This window comes from Camellia sinensis, chromosome 3, assembly GCF_055761805.1.
Source record: "Camellia sinensis isolate YWXY chromosome 3, ASM5576180v1, whole genome shotgun sequence".
Taxonomy (NCBI): Eukaryota; Viridiplantae; Streptophyta; class Magnoliopsida; order Ericales; family Theaceae; genus Camellia; species Camellia sinensis.
In genome coordinates this window covers 229427383-229438743 of record NC_138963.1, presented here as the reverse complement: position 1 = coordinate 229438743, position 11361 = coordinate 229427383, and the positions used below count along the sequence as shown (strand labels likewise).

At 49.1% G+C, this 11361-nt stretch overlaps 1 protein-coding gene across 1 annotated transcript; it reads right to left on the bottom strand.

The window, feature by feature from the left end:
- Positions 1–9878: 9878 nt before the first annotated feature.
- Positions 9879–11151, bottom strand: LOC145821290 (uncharacterized). Its single transcript, XM_082917791.1, has 3 exons — positions 10833–11151; positions 10652–10750; positions 9879–10443 (listed from the first exon to the last, which is right to left on the bottom strand). Exons 1-3 carry the CDS (start codon positions 11121–11123, stop codon positions 10039–10041), a joined length of 795 nt encoding a protein of 264 aa, XP_082773917.1. The 5' UTR covers positions 11124–11151; the 3' UTR covers positions 9879–10038.
- Positions 11152–11361: the final 210 nt, after the last annotated feature.

Here is an 11361-nt window from a genome sequence, read left to right as displayed (position 1 = left end):
CCAGCTCCGCCCCCGCTTCCACCACAACTGTCCAAGGTCCATACACCCAATCACCCGGACTCTCCATTCGAGGTCGAGGTTGATCATACAGCTCTGAAATTGAGCAAACTGGAGAAGCTCTTCAAGAAATCCCAAGGGGTCAAGGCTATGCCGGATATCGAAGATGGATATACCGAGGAGGCCGTAACACTCCCCGATAGGTTCAAAATGCCACAAATCGACCGCTTTGACGGGACCGGCGACCCCATGGTCCATATCCGACTGTTTGCAGACGTCTTGCGGCCAATGGGCCTAACACGACCACAGAAGCTCTCACTATTCGGCCGAACCCTGTCGGGTGTGGCCTCCCATTGGTACGCAAGATTACAAGATGAAGTGAAAAAGAATTGGGATGAAATGGCTGAGGCCTTTGTCACGCAATATTCGTACAACACTCAGATCGAGATCACAACCCGTGATCTTGAAACGACAAGGCAAGAGCCCAAGGAATCTTTCTCGGACTTTGTGATCCGATGGAGGGCGAAGGCGTCAATGATGACTTTAAGGCCCACGGACAAAGATCAAATCCGGATGATTGTGCGCAATCTCCACCCGAGGTTGATGCAGAGAATGATTGTAGTCCCCTTCCCTACTTTCGCAGATTTACATGATATGGGGGTGCAAATCGAAGACGCAATGAGACAAGGTCTGTTTGACCACGACAGAGAACAACCGAGGAGGACGTTTAACCGTAACAACAATGCGGGCCCGAGTGGTGCTGCAAATACAAGAGCCTCGGAAGTTAGTATGGTCACCACCACTCCCCCTCCCCCTCCAAGGCCCATGACTGCCACACCCTTCTCCGGCGCGTCCGGAAGCAACACACAAGCCACCAACAGATTCCAACCGCGAGGCCAAAGAACCTTTACCCCACTATATATGCCTCTGACCAAGGTTCTGGGAATATTGATCAGAAAAAATCATTTAAAACCCCTGGAGCCAAAGCCATTACCGAATCCACTCCCCCCCTCATATGACCCGTCAAAGTACTGCGCATATCACCAACAACACGGTCATGACACCGACCATTGTTACAGATTGCGTCATGAGATCCAAGATCTTATTGACAAACAGGTGATCGCACCTCCTGATAAACCCAATGTCACCACCAACCCTCTCCCACCACATAACCAAGCTCCTCCTCCCAAAAGAATTAATTTTATCCAGACTGGGGTCGCATCTTATGATCCTAGCATCTATATTACTCCCACCCACCTACCCAAGCCAGAGGTGCTCCTCCCCGATTGCACTGATTTCTTGTGCATGGTGGACATCTCCAAAACCCAACTAGTACCGATGGTGGTGACCGTCGAAGACAGGGCAGGGCAGATTTTGGGAGAGAATGAGATTGTTGAATCTGGGACTGGACAGAATTTTGCTGGGGGAGCCTATGATCCAAGCAAGTACATCCTATCAACGAGCCGAATTGGGCTAGGTATAGAATTGCCAGAGACAGGAGAGCTATGCATGATCCGGGGGGATGGATCTGGGCTATGGGCAGATGATCTGACAGCCGCAGGGGAGGACTTTGCCAACCTGCAATTTCTCGACGACCAGGAACTAGGGGAGGCATCGATTAACTGGTACGATTATGAGGGATCAGAGGAGGCCACTGGATGGCTCGAGGATCAACCAGATGCAGTGGGGGAAGCCCAACCAGAACAGAACCCGGCAGGGGCAGAAATATCAGTTGTGGCCGGAATGGCCGAAAGTCAAGTTGTATCGCCGGAGAGCGCCGGTGTTAAGAATTCCGCTCAAGACATGGGCATCATAGATATGGGAACTGTTGAACAAACAGCTATACTGACGCAGCTGGAACAAGAAAAGTTTGAGGCTACTGAGAGAGCCAGGAAGGCAAAAGGCCCTGAGGGGACCGAAAGTGCTGTGTGAACGAAGACAGACAATGCTGCGAGCATATGGACATAGAGCACTGAGAGTGCGAGTGGACCGGAGCCAGACAGGTGTCTGTTGGCTGCCAGCGGAATGTGGTGGGAAGATGACGACTTGTGTCTTGCCCACACCGATGAAGACTGGGGAAGTGGCCAGCCGGATGATACTTGGTATCTTGATGAAGTGGACCATATGACAAGAAGTGGGCGGTACTTCAAGCCCCCACATTTGGACCAACCCGAGGCATCCGGGAAGGATAGAGAAGCGGAGAGACAGAAGGAGAAGCAGATTGAGGATGAAGCTGTGCTGAAACAGTTAAAAAAGATACAAGCAGACATCTCCATCTGGGGACTGCTAATGGCATCACGAGTACACAGAGAAGCTGTCCTATCTGCTATGGACAAGTCCAAACTCTCCATAGACACCACGCCTGAACAGCTGGTTGGGCTGGTTTTTCCGGGAGGAGGTTCCCCGGCATTAACCTTTTTGGACAAGGAGCTACCGCCTGAGGGCACAGGTCATAACAAACCCCTCTATATTTCTGTGGAATGTAGAGATAAGTGGATACCGGTGGTGCTTGTTGATACCGGGTCTGCGATTAACGTCTGCCCGACCAGAATGGCATATGCAATCGGGTTGAAGCCCGTGGACTTCGTCCCAACTACCCAAGTGATCAGAGCATACGACAATACCAGCAGAGAAGTGATGGGGACTGTTAAAATTCAAACCAAGGTTGGTCCAGGACAACACAGCATCGAATTTCATATCTTGGACGTTCCCGCAACCTTTAACCTACTTTTGGGGCGACCGTGGTTGCACCAGGTCAAAGCAGTCTCTTCCACTCTACATCAAATGCTAAAGTACCCTCACGGGAAAGGGGTAGCGATCGTTTTTGGGAATTCATCAATCCATCCGCCGCCGGAAGTGTCCACACCCGTCTTGGAGATCGAGCACGGCACGGAGGATGTGTTTTTGTCGGGGTTCACTTTGGCCGAGGCTCAAGTGGTGCAGAATGTCATGGCTGCGAATGAGGGCATGTATGTTAGTGCACAATCCATATACCTCATGAACAAGATAAAGCATACCCCTGGGATGGGATTAGGGAGAAGCGGCCGGAAGGGCGTCTCAGTATTGGCCGAAGTGCCACACAACCCTCACGCCTTTGGACTGGGTTATCTGCCCACCAAAGAGGATTGGGTGAGGAAAGGAAAAGAAATGGCCGGAAGGGCCAGAGCAAAGAAGGCCGGGAAGCCATTTGAGTTAATGCACAGGCCCATCTGGGGAACCCTAAATGGACGCTTCGTCCGGGAGGGGGAAGATTTTCCATTCTGCGGCTTCCCGGAGCCATGGCAAAATGCGGAGGGGAAGCGCGTGCCTGGTTTTGAAATCTTCTTCGACATACAATTATCTGGGGATGACGTTGCCGAAGCGCAGACAGACCCACCAACTGAGGCTAAGCAGTGTGAAGCAGTGGATTCCGAGAGCACAGAGCTTGAAATGGGGGTAGCACTGGCGAGTCTACTATCAGATCCTCCGGTCGGCCAAGAGTGCTTGGGGGATAACTCTTCGGTTTCTGTGATTGGAGATGAAATAGCTGCGGGCTTTCCAGCGCCGATCTTGGATGCATCTATCGCACCTTCTCTCATCTGGCAATATGAAGAAGGCTTTTTATCTAGCAATTCCGGGTCAGGTAGTGAGCCGGAGTCTGATTCTACCGAATCTTGTGCGTCAGAATCAGATTCCAGCTCGACTGAGTCTGAGTCCGGTATTCCTAGGAGTGATAACCCGGATGCCACAGTCCTGTCTAGGTCGTCTTTTTCATTTTCTTTTGAGTCTGTTGTAACAGAGGAATCTGACGGCTTGGAAGTATTTAATGAGAATGATGTGGATGTGGTTTCCGAGTATTTTTCTGTGCCTTTTATTTATTGCTTAAATCAGGATTTTCAAAATTTTGATGAAAACAACGAGGGAGAAATTCCCCCAGTTTTGCAACAGTTAATTGATCAAGAGCAGGAAAGATTTGTTAAACCTTTAATGGATGAAATCACTACTGTGAATGTTGGTACTGAGAAGGACCCGCGGCTGGTCCAGATCGGGTCCACGTTGTCTTCAGAGGAGCGCGAGCGCTTAGTCGCTTTATTAAAAGATTTCAAAGATGTTTTTGCGTGGTCCTACGAAGACATGCCTGGAATCGATCCTGAGATTGTACAGCACTGGATCCCTCTTGACCCCGAGGCCCGACCTGTCAAACAGAAACTCAGAAGGATTCGCCCGGACTGGGCTCTCAAAATTAAGGAAGAGGTCACCAAGCAAATTGACGCAGGGTTCCTGCTGGTATCTGAATATCCAACTTGGGTGGCCAACATTGTTCCGGTGCCAAAGAAGGACGGCAGAATTCGGGTCTGTGTAGACTTCAGAGATTTGAACAGGGCCAGTCCGAAGGACGACTTCCCCTTGCCGCACATCGATGAATTGGTGGATTTCACGGCAGGACACGCCTTGCTTTCGTTTATGGATGGTTTCTCAGGCTATAACCAGATAGTAATGGCACCCGAAGACCGGGAGAAGACTGCGTTCACTACCCCGTGGGGTACATATTGTTATAGAGTGATGCCATTCGGGTTGAAAAATGCTGGAGCTACGTATCAACGGGCAGCAACTACAATATTGCATGATATGATCCATAAGGAGGTCGAGGTGTATGTGGACGACATGATTGTCAAGTCCAAAGATAGAGAGGGCCACTACACCGCCTTACAAAAATTCTTTCAAAGGATCAAAGAGTTTCGGCTGCGACTGAATCCCCAGAAATGCACGTTTGGTGTTACAGCAGGGAAGATGCTAGGGTTTCTGATCACACAAAGGGGCATCGAGGTCGACCCTTCCAAAATCAAGGCCATCTTAGAAATGCCACCACCAAGGACTGAAAAGGAGGTGCGAGGCTTTCTGGGTAAAGTGCAATTCATAAGACGGTTTATTTCTAAATTAACCTTGACTTGTGAACCACTTTTTGGTCTCCTGAAGAAAGAAAAGAAATTCCAATGGGACGGCCGATGTCAAGCAGCTTTTGAGCAGATCAAAGAGTATCTACAGAACCCACCCGTGTTGTCACCGCCAGAGCCGGGGAGACCGTTGATATTGTACCTTTCGGTAACTGAGACTACCATGGGCTGCATGCTCGCGCAGGAGTCAGAAGACAAAGTGGAAAGGGCCATATACTATCTGAGCAAAAAGATGCTGGATTACGAGACCCGCTATACACCGCTGGAGAAGGCTTGTTTGGCCCTGGTATGGGCAACCAGGAAGCTGCGGCACTACCTGTTAGCCCACTCTGTAATGTTGGTTTCGCGTTTGGATCCCATCAAATATCTCTTCGAGAAACCAGCACTTACGGGTAGGCTAGCTCGATGGCTGCTGTTGCTCTCCGAATTTGATTTGAAGTATGTAACGCGCAAGTTAGTAAAAGGCAGAGCGGTAGCGGAGTTCCTTGCCGACCACCCGGTTGAGGGGGATGAAGCGATTGAGTATCTATTCCCAGATGAAGCCATTCTGCACGTCAAAGATGAAACTTGGACAATGTACTTTGACGGAGCGTCAAACCAGTATGGGTATGGGATAGGGGTGTTGCTGATAGCGCCTGATGATTCCCGTATCCCTTTAGCATTCAAGCTCCAGTTCAAAGTTTCCAACAATGAAGCAGAGTATGAGGCATGTATTGCTGGCCTGGAAGCAGCCCTAGAACTAGGGGCGAGACGGTTGGACGTCATTGGGGACTCGAACCTTGTTGAGTCTCAAGCAAAAGGAGATTGGAAAGTCAAGGAGGAAAGGATGATAATCTACCACCAAACCTTGGATTTGTTAATTTCTCGGTTTGAGAAGTTAAATTTCACCCACCTCGTAAGAGAGAACAACAGGTTTGCAGATTCATTAGCAACTCTATCTTCTATGATAGACATTCCATCCGGAGTCCGGATGCGTCCAGTCATTATTGATCAGAAGTTCGTGCCAGCATACGAGTCGATCTCCGCCATAGATGAGGTTCAAGACGGCAACCCCTGGTATTACGACATCTGGAACTTCTTGGAAAAGGAGACATATCCACTAGGGGCAAATGCCAAGGATAAGAGGGCCATCAGAAGAATGGCTGCTCAGTTTATTATCTGCGGGGGAAAGCTGTACAAAAGGGGTCATCTGGGAATGCATAAGCTCTGTGTAGAAGCTGAAGAGTCAAAACGCCTGATGGAAGCCATCCATGGGGGAGAGTGCGGTGCACACATGAATGGAGTAATGCTGGCCAGAAAGATCCTCAGGCAGGGCTACTACTGGTCAACCATGGAAGAGGATTGTATTAGTTTTGTCCGGCGATGCCACAAGTGTCAAATCCATGCAAACCGCATGAACATCCCGCCGTCAAAGCTGTACAACATGACTTCGCCATGGCCTTTTTCAGTCTGGGGAATTGATGTGATCGGAGCTGTTACCCCGAAGGGGTCAAACGGGCATGAGTTTATCCTAGTAGCGATAGATTATTTCACAAAGTGGGTCGAGGCCCAATCATACGCGGTGTTGAAGGCGTCGCATGTCGCAAAGTTCATCAGAAACAACATCATCTGTCGCTACGGGGTGCCAAATGAAATAATTTTGGATAATGGTTCCCATTTCAAGAAAGAAGTAATAGACTTGTTGGAGAAATACAATGTGGCTTTTCATAAGTCATCTACATATCGGCCGCAGACCAACGGAGCGGTTGAGGCCGCCAACAAGAATATCAAGCATATACTGCAGAAGATGGTGGGAACCTATCGGGATTGGCCAGACAAGCTGCCATTTGCTCTGTGGGGCTACAGGACTTCAATCAGAACTTCTACTGGAGCAACTCCATATTCATTGGTCTATGGAATGGTGGCTGTTCTACCCATTGAGATTGAGGTTCCGTCGTTACGAGTGTTGGCTGAATGCCAGATAGCCGAAGCAGATTGGCAGCAAAGTAGATTCGAAGAACTCATGCTCTTTGATGAAAGAAGACTGAAAGCACTGTACCACATCCAAGGCTATCAACGCAGAATTGCCCGGGCTTTCAACAAGAAGGTTAAGTCCAGGAATCTGAAAGAAGGAGATTTGGTGCTCAAAGACAACCGAGCTCCCATCCACGACCCAAGGGGCAAGTTCAAACCCAATTGGACTGGTCCTTACATTATCAAAGCTATCTGGTCAGGTGGAGCTGTGGTTCTGATGGATCTAGATGGCTTGGAGTTCTCACAACCGATCAATATGGACAAGTTGAAGAAATACTATCCTTGAGAGGCTCGCTAGGCCGAAAACCCGAAAGGGCGACCTAGGCAAAAGTCAGAGCACAAAAAAATTAGAAAATATAAAAACTGAGCTCGCAAGGTTGAAAACCCGCAAAGGGCGGCCTTGGCAAAAGTTAGAGCGCAAAAGGAGAGTGAAAATACTCGAGTGAACCTTAGCCTGAACTACGTAAGGCTTGATTCCCATCTTTGGGATACGTAGGCAACTTCATCTTGAAGTTCAGCCATAAACTTTTCCCCGATCAACTTTGTCCATCTTGATCATCTCAGTCACCTTTATCTATCAGCATTTATTGTGATCTCCAGTACAGTGCTGTTCAAACTAGGGGCAACTTTCCGTTGCCGCGACAGTGCAAAGTTACTCAGACTAGGGGCAACTTTCCAGTTGCAGGGATCTGGGGTTGTGCATCTCAGTGACAGATTTTCGGCGTGTCCAGTTCTGATCCACATCAGAAAATAGTTTTGAAAAGTTTTAATAAAAGTTGACTTTGTTCAAATCAATCTTTTTACGACTAAGACCATTTTTGGACCAAAAACGGAAAATTTTTAGTACCATAACTTTCAATTTCATTGATTTCAAAACTGAGTTCTCCTGCTCTTGCATTACAATCGATGTTGCTTTTTAGTACATTCATAAAGAAAACTTGAAAATGCTAAATAAGCGATAAATTTGGGGCACAGTTGAATCAAGTATCTCTGCGTCCCCTCCCAGAGCTGGACGAAGCATCTGATGCCAAGCTAGGCCCGACCTGTGCCTCCTCATTGAGCCAATCCAAGCACTCATCGGACAAAGTGCAACTGAAAGTTGAAGCAGGGGCCAAGAGCTCTCTGGTCCTCCATGCTGTGGCATATCGGGCAAGCTGTGCGCCCCGGATTGGGAAAGCGGCTGGGTACTCAATCCCCTCCGGTGGGCAGGTCTGATCATGACCAAACTAACGCAGGAACCGGAACGGAAAATAGAATACGCAGTGGGTTAGACCAATCAATTGGATCCCAATCAGCCGAGACATACTATAGCTCATTGCCGGGAGGTTGAGCCAAGGACAACGCCAAGCAATGCCGTCTGCGGACAAATTGCACATCCAATCGAACCACCACCTTTCGTCAAGAGCATTGACTAGGCGCTGCCGAAAGAAGTAGCCTCGAGCTGAATAAGCTGGGCAAGAGTCCACAACCTGCAACTTGTCTATTAACCATACCTAGGGGAGGGATGGAAAATGAGAGAATAAAGAACAGAGAGATGTACGATGAGAGAAAAGTGAGACAAGGGTTTTGTGAGGAAAACCGAGCCTGAGGGTCGAGTGATGTGAGCAAATATATATGTGAGGTCGGGTGGGAAACATTACCTGCAGTAGCAGTGGACTCCCAGCAAACCTGGTCGCCTCTCGGCGATAGACAGAATCTAAGCCCATCAGTGTCTCGGCCAAGGTCATGGCAATACAGCTCTTTCCTTCCCTCAAACCTTGGGCGACTTCAATCAAGTGAATGCTAGCCCCGCCGAAGCCCGAGGAAAGCAGAAAGTGGGACAACAAACATAGGCAGAGGGCGTGTTGCCGGAAACCCTGCCAATAATGGTTGCTGCGGTCACCAGCGTCGGAAAAACGACGGATCAAGCCGAGGATGTCCAGTTCCCCACTGCAGATCAGAGATCGAGCGTCAAGCGCCGTGAGCCCACACATCCGCCCCAAAGCCTGGGCGTGACCAAAACGGAGCTGCGGCAAGATTACTTCAGAGCATTCGGATTCCATCAAAACCTGAAAATCTTCGAAAGTGGGACACATCTCTTGGCCGCCAAAACTGAAAACATGCATCACTGGATTCCAGAACCTTGCTGCGGCATGGAGAAAAGGAAGCTGTAGTGGAGTACGGCTCAGCGTGAATAGTACATTCAGGCCGAAACCCCGAAAATTCAGCTTTTCCGAGCCATCTAGAGAAGAGATCCAAGATATGAGATTTTCTGCGAGAAACGCCTCCATCTTTGTCTAAAACTAAGATGAAATGAATGTTCCCGAAGTTGAGGCTTTTATAGAAGGAAAAACACTATTCACGGGGACACGTGTCAAAAATCTGGTGGCTGCAGGACTGAATGGCCGGCCAACCACCTTTTCTGGCTGGCCAGCCATTTACTTTTTGCAGAAATGGCCGGCCAGCTGTCTCTCTCTACGAAAAATGGCCGGCCGGCTCCCAAGGATGGCCAGCAATGCTCCAGTGTATCCCCTTGGCCCTGTTTTACTCTTCGAGGGAAAGTTCCAAGCATTTCCATGCAACGGGAAAGTCAAAGGCCTTTATCTCCCTCCGTTTCGGATGCGTTCCGATGCCCAGATCGTCAGAAGTACACTTTGTTGTTGTTGAGTTTTGTTTATCGAGTTGTTGTTTTGCTTATCGAGTTGTTTGTCGAGCGGACGTGTTTTGTGTTTTTGAGTCTTTGCTCTCTGTTTAAGCAATTTTTGTTAAAGTCTTGTTTATTTGCGTTGTTGCATTTTGCTTATCGAGTTGTAAACTTCCTAAGGTTCTGTTATATCTTAGTAAGTTGAGTTGCTTAGTTTGTTGCGTCGGTTCACTACCTGACTTGGTGATTACACAATGCGCATTTCCATTCAATTCCATCTTTGTGCAAAATAAATTGATGCGATACGATGCTAAAAGTTTAAAATACGAACACCTTTTCAAAAGCTATTTCATTTCATCATGCTTTACAACAAACAAAGGTACAAGTTTTACAAAAAATAAAACTGCCTAACAATGTGCAAAGTGCTACAAACTACTAGCAAAAAGAAAAATAAAGCAGGAAATAGCAACATCAAAGTCCTCGGGAGCGGGAACAAGAAGCACGCCTCATCCTCTTCTGTGGGACAATCTCCACACCATCATCTGAGTCAGAGCTGTCATCCTCAGGATTCCCCTCAGCCTCGCCTCTATTCCCCGAGCCAAAACCGGAGGCCCCCTCCTCAGCAGATGTCTCTGACTGACGGTCGGTAGCCTCCTCCTCCTCCTCAACATCCTCCTCCTCCTCATCAGGCTCCACCTCCACAACGTGAGCCCTGCGTCTGCGGACAGGCCCCCCTCGAGCTCCTCGAAAAGGCCTAGATGGCCCGGCTCCTCGGGAAGGCCGAGATGGCCCCGCCCCCTGAAAAGGCCCAGATGGCCCAGCTCCCCAATGAGGCCCAAGTGGCCTGGTCTGCGGCTGACCGGACCATGAAGGCATCTGAAAACAAAGAGTTCAATTCAAATACATCAGTCCAAATATATACATCAGATGCAGAAACAAGCAAAGGATACGTAAAGTGGGTGCATGTTAATACAGTGTACAAGTGGGGTGTGTGTCAGATGTGCTCTACACAAATAGTCTATCGATGCAGTAGAAATCAGCATGTCATCAGAAGTATGATAAATGCCAGAAAACTGAAGGGTACCTGAATGCCCGCGATAGACAACTGTGCCTCCCTACGCAGGACCATGCCCTCGAGTGTGGCCACCAGTCCAACCACCTCCTCCATGTACCCTCGCGATGGCTGCAAAAATGAGCTCATAATCATCAGTGAACAGAAGAATGTCTAAACATCTGAATGATGAATGAAAAGAAGTGGAGCATACCGGCGGTGAGTCCGGATCAATGGCGTATCGATCACTGGGCATCGGAGGCTCTAGTGGAATCGGAGTCGGAGAGCTAGCCCCATATTGCCACGCCATCAACTCAGTAGGCATATCTGGCCATCCGGGATGAGGATGAACCGACGGAGCCGGAGGAACCGGTCTACTCCCACCTCTAGATGTACCAGCCCTGCTAGTAGAAGGGGCGTCTGTAGCCCGAGCCCGAGCCTGGTCCGAGGATGACATACCGGCAGGCCTCATCATCGGGATACGAGCTTCCGTCAATGGAGGCATCAAATATATGTGACGGTAAGTGGCGTAGTCCCCCTCCTCAATGTATAGTAAATCATCACTGCTCAGCATGGCGCCGACTACCTCTGAGTAAGAGAGCCTGTCAGCAGTCCGCATACTGGCTGGGGGTACTGCCGGAATATCCTGAGAAAGATACCCCCATACCTGGCGCAGAAAGCGCTCCCCCAGGAACCATACCCTGCCAACCGGCCCTTCGAGCAGGACCCTATACTGGGAAATG